A 14,429-nucleotide genomic window follows, 5' to 3' on the forward strand; every position below is an offset into this window, starting at 1 on the left:
TCTAATGGGGGAAAGGACCGCAAAGAAAGCGCTCCCCTCCCTTCGCCAGGGGATTTAAAGGCGTTGGGCTCCTTTGCTGGTGGGGTGAGGGGGGGCTTGGTACCTGCCAAGGGCGGGTTTCAGCCACTCTGTGGTCCACAGGTGACCTGTCCCCTCTGCTGCCAGCGCTCAGCCGAGAGCCCCCCGGCACAGACCCCCAGCATCCTCCTCCTCCTCCTCACCACGGACCTGGCTGGCAAGCAGCGCTCGGCCCCCACGTTCACAGTCCGGCACCACAGACCTGAAATAAAGCGCCTCTGCCTTCGAGGGCGGCGTGAGTGACCCTGCGGCTGTTCCAGCTTGAGTATGTTCAGCAGATGAGTAAATCTGACAGCAGGGGCAGGGGGACCCTCCCCTTCCCGGGCTCCCAGACGAGCTGTGGCTGCTGCCCTTGGCCTGCTGGGCTGTCCAAAGCACCCCCCTGTCCTCCCGGTGGGCAACCTGCTGCTCTGAGGGTGCTCAGCTGCAGCAAAGTGGCTTTTTCCTTCTAGGGCACATCCCGGGGCAGGCTCGTGGCCACCAGACCCACTAGTCCTGACTCCCCTGAAATGTGGGCCTGATGGACGGGGTAAAGCGGCCGCCAGCCCCCCCACATGTGTGCCATTTTGGGGTGAGAAGCCTTTACGGGCAGCTACAGTGCAGGGTGCAGCGAGGGACCTGAGCTGCCTGGCCACGCTCTACCCCTCAGCCACCTCTATTGACGCGCAGTTATTTAGGGGTACATAATTAGTCAGACAGCAAGACATTTATCACAGACCGGCTCGTGGCACGGGGCGAAGCCAGCAGCATCCTCAGTGACCCACGACAGCGATTAAACCAGCCAAGGTGCCACCCTGAGCACGCGCTCCTGGCCCTTCTCTCTCCACTTCCATCTTGGAGCTGCACAAGGTGGACAGACCCCACGTGTCCCCCCGGCCCCAGGGACCCTCACGGTGCCCCGGGGACACAGCGAGCCTGAGCACCGCTGCCCCACGGGAGGGTCTCGTCCCCGCCGGTGTGGGGGCTGCCGCGAGCCTGCCCGTCCAGTGCCGGCAGCCCTGCCTGCACGCAGCGTTCATTTCATGTCTCGCAGCGTTAAATCACAGCAGACATGCAATTCGGGGGAGCGCGAGGCTCCGTAATGGGCGGCCTCGGGCGCGTGATGGGGCCGGGGCCGGCAGGCAGCCGCGCTGCCAGGGCTCCTCCGCGATGCTTTATTGCTTTTGACGCTCCAGACGCGCTCTGAAAGGCGAGTCCTGGCAGCCCAGAGGAGGGCTGCTTCCCTCTCCTGCCTGCTCTGCGTGGGCAGGTGCCGCAGCTGAGACCTCCCTGCCTGCTCCCGCTGTGGCCCCCGGCCCACACAGAGCTCAGCTGGGCGCCTGCCACAGCCCCCGCGGCCCCTGGCAGGTGCCGTGGCTCCGGGTGGGAGCTGCCGAGGTGAACCCTGCCGCAGGGATACGGTGCGTCACCCGCGCGCTCGGGGCTGGCTCCCATCCCCGGTAAGGGCAGGGTGGGGCGACGGAGCATCGCTGTCCCCTCGCATTGCGGGGACCTCGTGCCTGCGGCCCTGTGCTCCCCCCAGCCCCCAAGGTCAGCGCAGCTCTCGGCTAAGCACAGCTTAAGAAGTTTGCTGCCTGCCTAAGCCCAGGTACCCGCTCCCGGCGTGGCTGCCCTAGGAAGAAGCCCGTCGTCTCCGTCCCAGCGCAGAGACGCTGCTGTACCCAGGCAGGATGTGGGGCTGAGCCGCAGGAAGCCCCGGACGCCAAGCTCTTCGTTTCCCAGAAAAGCAATTACCGCGCAGCAGATTACTGGGCTAATAAAATCCCATTACGCCATTTCGGAAAGTAAATCTGATCCGGGCGCTGGCGATTGATATCAGCCGTCCCGCCAAGAGTCCCGCAAGAGAGCCCTGCGCACGCCTGTAATACGAGGCTGTAATAGATCACGCTAATTAGATATCCGATAACAGGAGGGCTGATAGGAACTACATTAAAATCTCTTTAAGATGAAGACGTAAAACCCAAGGGAGCAAATTCAGAGTTAATGATGCTGCAGCAGAGGCTCCGCTTGAGTGGTCCTCGCCCCCTCGGCCGCATCCTGCCCACTGCGGGTGCAGGGGGCTGGAGGAGCGGGGCAGAGCGGGGCACGGTCCCCAGCGCCGCCGCGGCGCTGCCCGTGATTTTCATTACCCGGATTCAATAAGGGGAAAGAGCTCTGAGCTGCCTGCGCTCCCCGGGAGGTGACTTGCCAGCCGCTAACGGAGCCGAGAAATCAAATTAGCCCCAGCTCTGCTCTCGCTCTCTCCCTGACACCGCTGTTGGCAGCCGAGGGGGAGTTCATCAGGGCCGTGCACTAATTCTTATCTCGTTTAAGTGACTCCACGCTGCCATCTGATGCGATTTGCTCTGCGCCACCGCCGCAGGCGCTGGTCTCTGCCCGCCGCTTCCCCAGCACTTCCAGCAGCTCTGTGGGGGCACGGGCACCTACAGCACACAAATGCAGACATACGTACACAAATATACGGGAGTAGAGGGGTTACAGGGAACAGGGGCCGGGGCGAGGCTCCCCTGCCAGGCACAGGGACGTTGCCCCGAGGACACGACGCCCTGACACGGAGGGAAGCCTGAGCAGGGTACCAGGGTGCAGGCGAGTGCCGAGCACGTTTGTGCTCTCAGTCGTTACGAGACCAACCTTGTGTGTGGCCGTGTTTGCCCGAAGGTGTTGAATATTTGGGGAAACCGAAATGGGAGAGAAGCGCTTCCATTCACTGGAAGGCGCAGGCAAACGCTGCGGTGCCAACGGCCCCTCGTCTGGGTGCGGGCTGCCGGCGGCTGGGGGAAGCTGGCCACCCCCGGGCAGGGGTGCGAAGGGCCGGCGGGCAGCGCGTGCTGCCTGCAGCCTGGTCGGCCAGCGCGCCCGTCTCCGGCGGGACAGACCCACCCCACCACTGGCTGTGAGGGAAGCCCAGTACCTCCAGAGCCCCCCCTTCCCCTGCTGATGGGGACCCACCTCAGCCAGCACCGTGTGTCTGTAACCTCCCGGGACCGAACCCCTCTGAGGTTCCCCCCAGACTTTCTGACCGCCCAGGATCTCTGGGCGCAGCCCTGGTGCCTGCAGCATCCTCTCCCCCTGCTGTGCCCCCCACTCCTGCTGCATGCAGACACGATGTTTGTACCCCCAAAACCCGCTTCTCCACAGCCAGGCGCCCGGACAGGGGCTGGGGGAGCCCCAGGGGAGCCGGCGGGGTGGGGGGTGGCGGGGTGGGCTCCCCTCGCATCCTCCCAGCCTGAAACTTGATGCAGGGGGAGAGGCTGATCGCGAGATTAATTGGGCGTTCTCAAAAACCCGACGGTGGGGGGAAAGCGAGCAAGGAGAGCTGCTGCCTCCCTGCTCGGGTTCACTCTTCCGCGGAGCCGCTGGGCAGGAGGGAGGCGGCGGCGGGGAGCCGGCGGCATGAGAGCCATGACGCCTGCCGCTCTCGGGGCGCTTCTGGCCCTGCTGCTGCCCCTCGCCTCGACGCTGCAGAGCCCAGGTAAGGAGCGGGACCCGCGGGCAGGGCTGGCAGCCGGGGCAGAGCGTGGTGCGATACCTTCGCAAAGCCTGAGCCACGCGGCAGGCGAAGGCTGCTTCTCACACAGACAGCGACGCTATTGCAAAGCGACGTACCTGGAAGAGGCCAAGTGGGGGAAAGCTGCGGTGCAAGAGCAGGGCGAGGCAAACGCCCACCGCGAGGTAACGTGGCGTTTGGACCCAGCTCTGCGCTGTGGGCTCGCCGCTGCGGGGCTTCGAAGCACGCTGGAAGTGCGCAGGGTCCGAGCCCTGAGGATACCAAGAGAGAGAATCGGGGTGATCCCCTGCACCCCCCGTCCGGGAGCTGCTGCCTGAGCCCTCCACCCGGTAAAGGGATTCCTCTACCATAACGTTCCATCCCTCCTAAGGCTGAGCTGGGCTTTGGGGACAACAGCGCGCAGAAGCGACGCTGTGCCTACGGTTTGTAATCTCAGCTCCGCACAGCACAAAACCGACTGCCAAAACGTTCACCAGCTATTGTCATTATTTTCTCGTTTAACCGAACTGGCAACTAGTACAAAAATCATTGTGCTGTTTTGCACCAGTTCAGCTGAAAGTTTTCAGCAGGTTTGTAACTGGGATCTTTGGACAGAAAAGGAGCGGGAGCGGTGACCCCCCTGTCCCCGCGCTGCTGGAGGTGATGAGGGAGGAAGGTCCGTGCAGACGCACCCCATGAGCCGGGGCCATGCCGAGTTGCACCAGGCGAATTGCCGCACAGGTTTGGGGCTGCGTGGACCAGCACGGTGTCTGCGGCAGACGCGGGGAGCGGGGGCAAACCCAGCCCAGTCCTCCCTCTGCAGAGCCTTTTCCCCGCTGCCAGAGTATCCTGGCCCAGAGCTCGGTGGTGTGGGTACGAGGAGGAGCAGAGGGTGCGAGGAGGAGCAGAGGGTGTGAGCCGGCTGCCACCAGCTGCAGCAGAAAAGGCCGCTTGGCCCCAGCCGCGATGACGGCAGCGCCTGTTTTCCTCCCGTCGCCCTAATTGCTGCCTCTGGCCCCCCCTCGCCGCCTCCGCTGCTGCACGCCTGCCTGGGCCAGGGTCGTGCGCCCGGCTGGCTCCCCGGCATTACTAATCACGTGCAACGTTGGAGGGGCTGAGACCGTGGTTTAGGTTTTTTTACCTTAAAAGACAGATTACAGTTCCCTTCCCAGCAGCTTTTCCCAAGTTCCCGCAGATCTATTCCAATTAGTCCCCTTCATTAGGAGGGAATTGGAGTCCGGGTCTGGGCGTGCTGCAGAGCAAAGCCACGAGTGCGGCTCTGCTGCGGTGTTGCCGGTGGCCTTGCAGCGAGGATGCAGGTGCCACGAGCAATTTGCTCTGCGATTAACGCTGCCGGCACCAGCCGAGGGAGCGTTTCCACAGGAAATAAACACCGAGATACCTAATAAATACCGAGATACCTAATAAATGAGTTTAGCACCCACCTTTCACCGCCTTCACCTGCACAGCAAAGAAGAACGAGAGGTAGAGCGGTGGGAAACTTCTCTGGGGGTAGCGAGTCCCTCGCGGTCCCCCGCTGCCGCTGTCCTGGCGTCTGTCCGGGCGAGGTGGGGGACAGCAGCTCTGCCTCCCGAGGCCGGGGGCAGGTCACAGCCCCATCTACCTACCCAGCAGCGGATGTTCACGAGGCATGAAGCTGTGCTGCTGGTGGGCTTGTTTCCATCAGGATGCTCCTACCCAACCTTGAGGGGAAACCTGAGCTGGTGAGGGGGGGACAGTGGCCAGCAGCATCCCACGGCTCGTGGCAGAGCCCCGGCAAGGGCAGCCCTCGCCCCATCCCTCCCACCCTCCCTCTGCCAGCAGGTCCGCGGCGGCGGGGCCGGGCACCAGAGCCTGCCGAGCCCGCCCTGCGCCGGCTGGCCCACTCCCTGCTGGCCCACTACCAGAAGGGGACCCGGCCCGTGCGAGACTGGCGAACGACCACCACCGTGGCCATCGACCTCATGGTCTACGCCATCCTCAGCGTGGTGAGTCCTCCACTCCCATCCCGCACTGGGTAGGGGGAGCTGCTTTCAGCGCAGGCAGCTTCTGCCTGTCCGCAGCGGGGGGAACGGTGCCCGGCGTGCCACGTCCTCCCGGCAGGCTCTGCCACCTCCTGCAGTGCCAATACCCGCCCTGCCGACACTGTGTCCTCTTCTCCCCGCAGGATGAGAAGAACCAGGTGTTGACCACCTACATCTGGTACAGGCAGGTGAGCAGATGAGCCCGTGAAACGTTGCCCCTCCCTCGCCAGGCCCCCCCGGGGCCCAGCACCACTGCACGCAGGTGTCCCCCCACGAGGCCAGACCCATCCCAGGGGACGACCAGACCTCCGCAGGGCACGAACCTCAAGGCAGAGCTTTCACGCTCCGTGCTTCACACCATCGGGTGGTGGGATGGCCGGAGGATGAGCCCTTCCTCCCTCCAAGACGGGTTCCCCTGGCAGGGTGCCGGGGTTTGGGTCCCGGTGGGGCAGAAGGGACCTCGCCACCCAGCCCTGTCTCCCTCGTCCCCAGCACTGGATGGACGAGTTCCTCAGGTGGGACCCGGCGCACTTCGACAACCTGACGCACATCTCCCTGCCCGTGGAGAGCATCTGGGTGCCCGACATCCTCATCAACGAGTTGTGAGTGTGGCCCAAGGCCGGGAGGGAGATGGCCGGGGGCTGGAGCCCCCTCGCCCACCACGGGCATGCGCCGCCCTGTGCTTTGTATTCCCGGCACAGAGCTGGCAACCTCCCCGCATCGGGCGAGCTGCAGATGGGGAACGGCTCGGCACTTGGGCCGTTTCCAATGCTGGCGAACCGCAACCATCGGTAATTACCCGCGCCGTGCTGGGGGTGGGATCCAGATATCTGGGGAGAGGCTTTGTGAAGGCAGCACAATGCGAGGGCAGCTGCAGAGCTGCTGGCCCTTCCTGTGAAGCCAGCCGGCGTCCTTCCTGCTCCGGGGGGGGCGGGGGTTAAGGTGTTCCCAGTGGCTCCAGAGAGCCCCGGGGCAAGCACACAGCCGCTCCTTGGGCTGGGGGAGGGCAGCAGCCTGGGCAGCGCCCAGGTGACACCAGGCAGCCCTGCCTGTGCGGGCAGTGCCAAAAAAGCCGACCGGGGGGCAAACCCCCGGCTCCCGGGCAGTTCCCCTCCCAAATGCAGCTCGGCGGGAGTCGTCCCTGCCCAGAGCGCTCCCCAGCCCTGGTCTCTGTCCCTTGTGCCCCTCAGCGTGGACGTCGGAAAGTCCCCTCACGTCCCCTACGTCTATGTTGGCCACCACGGGGAGGTGCAGAACCTCAAGCCCATCCAGGTGATGACCGCCTGCAGCCTGGACATCTACAACTTCCCCTTCGACGTCCAGAACTGCTCGCTCACCTTCACCAGCTGGCTGCACCACAGTGAGCGTCGGGACCCTGCGGCCGGGGGGCTCGGGGGGAGCGGGCAGGACCTCATCTGGGCTGGAGCTCCGTGCAGAAGGCGACTCGCCCCTCTAGATGGCCCCAGCGGATCGGGGATGCGTACGGGGAGGGCAGGCACCCTGCCTGGCCTGGACGTGCAGGCAGCTGCCGGCGCTCTGGGCCGGGCACCCCTGGTCCTCACCTCTCCTCCGCCCCCCAGTCCGTGACATCAATCTCTCGCTGTGGCGGCAGCCGGAGCTAGTCAAGTTCGACCGGAGTGTCTTCATGAACCAGGGCGAGTGGGAGCTGCTCCACGTCCTCAGCCGCTTCCAGGAGTTCAGCGTCAAGAGCAGCGACAGCTACGCCGAGATGAAGTTTTACGTAAGGGTCTTTGACCGTCGCGCTTCACGGGGGTGGGGCGCTAGGGAAGGCTCTCGCCACCGTCCCTGTGGCTCCATCGCCCAGCTGCTCCATGCTGTGCTGCTCCTGCCTGTGGGCAGGAGGCTCCTGGTGCCAAGACCTTCCTCTGGCTCACCTTAGTGCCCCCCGCCATCCTCGCCTGCCTGGCTGGAGAGCTGTCCCCACCTCGTTTCACCCTTCGCCAAGCCTTTCCTGTCTCTCTGTCCCGCAGGTAGTCATCCGGAGACGCCCCCTCTTCTACACCGTCAGCCTGCTCCTCCCCAGTATCTTCCTGATGGTGATGGACATCATAGGCTTCTACCTCCCTCCCAACAGTGGCGAGCGGGTCTCTTTCAAGATCACCCTCCTGCTGGGCTACTCGGTTTTCCTCATCATCGTATCTGACACGCTGCCGGCAACTGCTGTCGGCACCCCGCTGATAGGTGCGGCGGCACTACCTGCCCAGCCCACTGCTCCGCGGTCCTGGGCCTGGAGCAGCAGGAGCTCTGCCTTGCGCGGAGACCACCCGTCCCCTAGAGAGGCGGGCGGGGGGGACTCGTTTGGGACCGCGCGCTGGGCCTGAGCCTTTGCAGGCCACTCACCCCGCTGGCGTCTCCTCAGGCATCTACTTTGTGGTGTGCATGGCCCTGCTCGTCATCAGCCTGACACAGACCATCCTGATTGTGCGCCTGGTGCACCAGCCAGACCTGCAGCCCCACGTCCCCGAGTGGGTGAAGCACCTGCTGCTGGAGCGAGCCGCCATCCTGCTCTGCATCCGGGACAGAAGGAAACTCGGCCAGAGCGGGACGCCGGGCTCAGACGTCTCCAGGCAGGTGGAGAACAACGACAGCACAGGTGAGGGCTGCGCAGAGGGGGCCCACGGGAACTGAAGGGGACGAGGTCCCACCAGGTGATCCGTGTGCCCGGGTCACCTGCAGAAATCCCCGTTCTCTGCCTAAAGAGGTTCTTCTGCACTTGCCTCTCTTGATCCCATAGCCAAGTCGAACCACTACGGCTGCGAGGAGCTCCGGGAGCGTGAGGAGCCCCGGGAGCGCGAGGAGCCCCGGGAGCGCGAGGCCATGGGGGACGCGAGGCCTGCACCGTCCTTGGCCGTCCCGGCCGAGGGCTCCCCGCTGGCGCACGGCATCCTGCGCGAGATCGCCGCCATCCGCCGCTTCCTGGAGAAACGCGAGGAGTTCCGCGACATTGCCCGCGAGTGGCTTCAAGTGGGCTACGTGTTGGACGTCCTCCTCTTCCGGGCGTACCTGGCGGCGGTCCTGGCCTACAGCGTCACACTGGGCACCCTCTGGTCCGTGTGGCGGGACGCCTGAGCCGGGGCGGCAGCGCCGGGCACCTCGGGCCTCGCTCCAGTGCCCGCTGGCACCCCCCGGTGTTGGCCGAGCCAGGCTGCTGCACCCCCCGCCGTCCCCCCGGCTCCGGGCAGCCGCGCCCGAGCGGAGCTGAGGAGGAACCGCCGAGCCCCGGTGGCCCCGGCCCGAGCCTCGCGTCCCGCTTCCCCCCGCCAGCCCCGGCAGCGCCCCCGGCCCGCACCGGCCGCGCCGCCGCTTCAGCACCGCGGACAGCGGCCCCGCGGCCGCCGCCCCCGGGGGGTCCCCGCTGCCCCGGGGGGATCGCTGCTGCCCGCTCGAGGGTTCCTCCACCCCTCATCCCGGCTGCCCTGGGGAAGCCGCCGCGCACCGGGGGCCACACGCCTGCGTCTCCCCTTCTCTGTTGCTCCCCCTGCTCGTCAGGCTCCACACGGGGGGTTGTGCCCCCCCGGTCCCCCGGGTCCACTCGCCCAGCAGGTCCCCATCCTGCCCCGCTATACGGTAAACTGGGAGAGAACTGGTGCCAGTCAACGGCAACCAAACTGGGGTGCAAAGGGGACCGGCTGTGCAGAAGGGACCCGTGGGGTCACTGGCTGCTACCGGGGCCTTGGCTGATGCCCCTGCTCGCTCCCTACCCCCCCGGCCAGGGCAGAGGCCCGAGGGTCACTGGAGAGGAACAAGCCACCAGCTGCACCCCAGAGCGGGGTGCTGAGCCCAGGGCGCCAGGAGCAGCCACCCAACACGGATCCTGCTCTCCTTTTGTCACTGGGGGCGTCGGGGTTGTGATGAGACTCTGATGGTGTTTTCGGGGTGGCCCCCGGCCCTGCCCTGCTCACCCGGGACGCTGTAAACATCTGACTCGCCCTTGGTGCCGCGAATGTACCTGAGCAACCAGTGTGGGCACCGTCCTCGGAGGGGCCGGAGGCGGCGGGAGGGCCCGTCCCATGCTCTGGGAGCGTCTCTGCGCAGTCAGGCCGCGGGTGGTGAGGGACAGGGGGGTCGGCAGCGCCTGGCTCTCCTGTGTCCGGCCCCGCTTGCTGCCCCGGAGCCGTCACCTGCAGGAAAAGTCCCCCCTGAGTGACAGGGGGGCTGGGGACGGGTGGAGCGGGCTCCTGCTGGTGTTGGCCCGTGCTAATGCGCTGATGGTCGGTAAGTGGCTGCCTATCGATGAGGTGTCCAGTTAAAGAGTTCGCGAGACACTAAATCAGCCCATTGATCCTGCCGAGATCGATGGCGCTACAGACCTGATCGCTGCAGCGGGCAATTAACACCCTCTGGAATGAGCCGCCTTCGTGTAACATCAAACGCTCCAACAGACAAATCCGATGGGTCCATTGACCCGGGCGCGTGCATCTGAGGGGCCGGCAGGCCCCCCGAGCCAGCCTGGCCACCCCTCTCCCGCCCACTGGGGCCTGGGTGCCCCTCGGGGCCCCGCCGTGAGGTGCTCACCTGTGCCGCCGCATCCCGCGGACCCACGGGGCGCCCGGTCCTCGTCCTTCCCTGCGCTAGGAAGCCATCCCGTGCCCAACCCAACCCCCTCGTGCCGCTCCGTGGTGCTTTCCCCCGGGAGGAGGAGGCTGCCCATGCCGGAGGAATGATCCAGGTTGTCCCTTTACCCTCTCGCTGCTTTGGGAAGCGCCGCACGTGGGAAAAACTTCCAGGCATCTCTCCGAGAGGATCCTGGATTTTCCTCTTTAAAAAAAAAAAAAAAAATCAATAAATCTGAATCTAATCTCCTAATAAAGGTTTAATGAGGACATAATGTTGATGGAACAGAACATTGTTGCAGCATAATCGCTCCCAGCTGCTGCGCGAGCGTGCAGACAAAGGCCCGGTCCTACGACAATTTCCCCGTTATTATAACAACCCTTTGTACCGGCCACACGCCCGGGAGGGGCTTCGTCCCCCTTCGCCTGGGGACGCTGCCGCCGGCAGGTTGCTTGTGGCAGGACCACCTCTGTCTGCCCGAACCGGGCCAAGGCCTCCCCCGCTTGCCCAAAGAACAGCGGCGCGGGGGAGCTCGGGCAGGCCGGGCCTCCCGCAGGACTGCGGGGCGAGCTTGCACCCCCAAACCCACCGCGGGGGCACGGGACGAGCCCCGCCCCGACACCGGCACGTGGGGCGGCCTGGCAGGCGTCGTCCATCCCTGGAGAAAAACCAAGAGGAGCTTCGCACCCGGTGGCTCTGACCGCGCCGTCGTTAACGTCGAGCGGCACCGTGATGCCCAGGCGGGGCGCGGGCAGCACCCATGGGCGCGGGCACGGCCGGGCGATGCCGGCAGCACCCGCCGGGCCCCGCCGTACAGTTTGCGGCAGCACAAAAGGAGCGCAGGCGCTGCTGTTAATGTAGTCAGTAAATAAATAAAGGAGGGCTTAAGCTTAGTGTACAGCAATCAGTCGAGAACTACAGGATAATTAACGCGGCAGGGGGCCAGCCGACTCTGCAGGCAGGTTTAAATGAACGAGTTCACTTTCATTGAGGCAAACTTGCTCCGCTCCCTGGTGAGCCGCGTGGGCAGGCAGGCAGCGGCGCAGGCAGCGGCGCAGGCAGCGCGTCCCGGGACGAGGGACGCGGGTTCGCTCCCCGTCCGCCAGGATGTCAGCACACTGGGGGCACCTCCCACCCGTCCGGGTGGGCTTAGGGATGGGGTGACACGCCCCGGGGAGCCGGGCAGGCACCCCCAAACTCACCGCTGTGGGTCCCCCTGCACCAGTGGGATGCATCCTTCCTCCTCCTCCTCCTCCCAGCAGGCACGGGCACAGGAACAGGAGACGGCAGGCCGAGACAACGGAATTAACTTTATTGGTTGTTTTTTTGTTTTCTAACTGCAGATTCAAGGTATACAACTGAACATTGCTATTTTCCTTATGAGACTTATAAATAAAAATACAAAAAATGTTCACTACAAAAAAATCTACCGTTAGTAGGATGTAAAAAATATTCTCTTTGCTATAGAAGGCACGAACTTCACTTAGTGACACATGGAGAGAAAAAAACCTGCAGCAGTATATTCTTCTTCTTCTTCTTTTTTTTGTCTTTTTTTTTTTTCCTCTGTCAGAAACACTGAAGTCTTACAAAGAAATGCATCTGAATCTACACAGGACGAAGGCAGATGCAGAGAGCTGCAACTAGGAGACACCACAACTGGTTTTTTTTTTTTTTTTTTTTAGTTTTTCTTTATTTTTCAGGAAACTTTTAGCTAACGGCATCTGTGGCTAGAGGACAGAGAGGACTCGCAAGCAGAACCGCAAGGGAGCGAACGGCGAGGGGAGAGGGGGAAAGTCGTACAAAAAATAGGAGCCGATAGATACTCTGAGAAAACCAAAGGGGAAGTTGGGCACCTTCTGCGCCCGGGCTCAGAGAGGTGCTGAGGTAGACGGAACGAGGACAGCGACGGACCCGAACCACGAGCGGCAACACAGAGCGAGGGGACGGGCAGGCGGGCGCTCACGACACCGACGACAAGCCAGGGGGGAGGGAGCCCGGGGCCGCGGGGCCCTGCGGGGCGCTTGGTCCTCACTGCTATCATACACATATATATACTTATATATATATGGGGGGCGGCGGGGCCGTGTGCCCGGAGCGCCGCGGCATCGCTCCGACGCTGACCCCAACGCCGTCGCGGCTGCGAGGCTGCGGCACGAAGGGAGGGAGGGAGGGAGGGGGACGGCGGGACAGGAGGGGAGGTTAAAGCAAAAAAAGCCACATGAGCTCGGCCGCGCGCTCCGCGGCACCGCGGCACCCGTGGCCGGCAGCGCCGTGCGCTGCAGGCAGCTACCGCGCGTGCGCGCCAGAAATTGCAGCAACTTTCCGTGTGAAAGAACTTGGGGTTTTTCTTATATAATCTTTTTTTTTTTCCTTTTTTTTTTTTTTCTTAGGCACAACAATTAAACAAGCCGTTCTCCACAGTCACATCCCGGATTGTACAACAGCGGCGTCCACCCCGCGCGGAGCAGCGACGGTCCCGCACGCGGAGGCACACGCGCGTGCAAAGCCGGATCGGGGCACGAGGGCGGACGCTGCTCCCGCAGCCGCATCCCTGCTCGGCACCGGGAGAGGCGGGACGGGCTCTGCCGGGATGGGTGCCCCAAACCCAGAGGGGCCACGGGCACCCCTCCGAACCGCAGCCAGGCACTGTCCCACTCCCCCCAACTCTTTTTCCCCCCTTTTCACCCGAACGCAGCAAAATGACAAAAAAAAAAAGAGCCGCGGCTGCAAGCGCCGTGTGGGATGGAAACCGCAGAGCCCGCTTCTGCAACCGCAAAGGAGAAACACAACAAAAACGAACACAAGAGGTAGCTTCAGAACCGACACCCCCAGCCCCGCGGGGCCGGGCAAAAAATACCAGTTTTGGTAAGGATAATGCACAACGGGAGGCCGGCGGGGACGCTGCCGCCACGCTGCCCCTCCGCCGCCACGTGGCTCGTGCCTTCCCGGCCACGCCGCCCCCCGTCCCCCCAAATCAATAAAAGCTCATGAGGTCACAAAAAAACGAGGTAATTTCAAGTAAAATGTGCTAAATGCGGAAATATTCCAAAAGAAAGTTCAGAAAAACCGAACAAAAAGCAAAAAAAGCGGCGAGCGAAGCCGCCTGCCACTGGGCACCCCTCGCTCGCGGGCTCCTGCAGCTGAGGGCTGGGCAAAAAACCACACTCGGCACCTTCCAGGCACCCCGAATTAGCAGAAAAAAGAGGATTCCCCCATTCGGAGTGATGCCGTGCGCCGGCAGCACCCACACCGGCACCGGCATCGACCACCCGTCACCAAACCGACCGCATCTCCCCGGGGTGGCTTTGCTCTCGCCCCCCGGGAGGGCGGGGAAGGGAGGGGAAATGCATAGAGAGGTCTTTGGTTGGGGGAGGGCAGCAGCCGCCGGGCACCCTCGTGCCACTCGGGGCCCAGGCACACCGCAGGGCACCCTGCTCACACCCCGTGCCCTGCCCCAAACACCCTCCTCCGGCCGGAACCCCCCCCGGGATGCTCTCACCAGCCGCCGGTGCTCTCCCACCACGACGCCGCAGCGCGGGAGCCCTCCCGAAATGGGGCCTGAGCCCCACGCGCGAGCTCAGGGCGTCCGCAGTGGGGTCTGCACGGAGGACGCCGGAGGTGAAAGCCTTCCCGAGGCCCCGGCTGCACGCGCGCTTTCGGGGAAGCGCGTCGTCCCTCCGCGGTCTTCCCGGCAGCACCTGCGGTGATGGAGGGTCGGGGTGGAGCGAACTCCCCGGGGGCTGCCAGGGGTGAAAGCTGCCCCGCAGCGCCGGGGGCAGCAGGGGCGTGGGCGGGGCTGGGGAAGGGGCCGGTGCATCCCCCCGCCCCGGCGCGAGTCGCAGGATCCTTCCGGCGAGAAGCAACGAACGAGAACCGAAAACAAACAAGGCCGTGAACGCTGCGGGTTTGGTGGTTTGTTTTTTTGCCCAGTCCTCCGCCACTCCGCCCCGCCGCCCCTGCGCCTCCTCCCTCAGACGTAGCAGAGGTAGAGGTAGGTCTTCTCTATCCGCCAGTCGGTGGGGATCTCCTCCGGCTTGTGGCCCTTCATGTGCTTCTGCATGGCGGAGAGGCTGGGGCAGTACTCCAGGCAGATGGTGCACTGGTAGGGGGAAGCGCCGTTGTGGGTCCGAAGGTGTTTGATCATGGCCGAGTAGTCCCGGGAGCGCTGGTGGCACAGCTTGCACTCGAAGGGCTTCTCGCCTGCGGGAGACGGGAAAACGGGGGGGTCAGGGGGCGTGGGGCCTCCGGGCGCTCGTTAACTGCCC

General features: G+C 64.3%; 2 protein-coding genes across 3 annotated transcripts in view; one reads left to right on the plus strand and one right to left on the minus strand.

The window, feature by feature from the left end:
• Positions 1-3,480: 3,480 nt before the first annotated feature.
• Positions 3,481-8,679, plus strand: HTR3A (5-hydroxytryptamine receptor 3A). The gene is made up of 9 exons (XM_074894914.1): positions 3,481-3,550; positions 5,390-5,553; positions 5,733-5,777; positions 6,082-6,191; positions 6,780-6,949; positions 7,170-7,330; positions 7,581-7,791; positions 7,970-8,203; positions 8,345-8,679. Exons 1-9 carry the CDS (start codon positions 3,481-3,483, stop codon positions 8,677-8,679), a joined length of 1,500 nt encoding a protein of 499 aa, XP_074751015.1.
• Positions 8,680-11,454: 2,775 nt separating this feature from the next.
• The window catches only part of ZBTB16 (zinc finger and BTB domain containing 16), a 60,338-nt gene continuing 57,363 nt past the window's right edge, over positions 11,455-14,429 (minus strand). For both annotated transcript variants that reach the window (XM_074894941.1, XM_074894942.1), the window contains exon 7: positions 11,455-14,364. In XM_074894941.1, coding sequence (XP_074751042.1) covers positions 14,135-14,364 — 230 coding nt within the window. In that variant the 3' untranslated portion in view covers positions 11,455-14,134. The remainder of the gene's footprint in view (positions 14,365-14,429) is intronic.

Source organism: Strix uralensis, chromosome 26, assembly GCF_047716275.1.
Source record: "Strix uralensis isolate ZFMK-TIS-50842 chromosome 26, bStrUra1, whole genome shotgun sequence".
Classification (NCBI taxonomy): Eukaryota; Metazoa; Chordata; class Aves; order Strigiformes; family Strigidae; genus Strix; species Strix uralensis.

What these genes read in the sequence shown, in the direction of transcription:
- HTR3A (XM_074894914.1), top strand. Translation starts at nt 3,481, where the DNA reads ATGACGCCTGCCGCTCTCGGGGCGCTTCTGGCCCTGCTGCTGCCCCTC. An exon ending in CCTACATCTGGTACAGGCAG is followed by an intron (nt 5,778 to 6,081) that starts GTGAGCAGATGA and finishes CCTCGTCCCCAG; the next exon opens with CACTGGATGGACGAGTTCCT. An exon ending in GGAGAACAACGACAGCACAG is followed by an intron (nt 8,204 to 8,344) that starts GTGAGGGCTGCG and finishes TTGATCCCATAG; the next exon opens with CCAAGTCGAACCACTACGGC.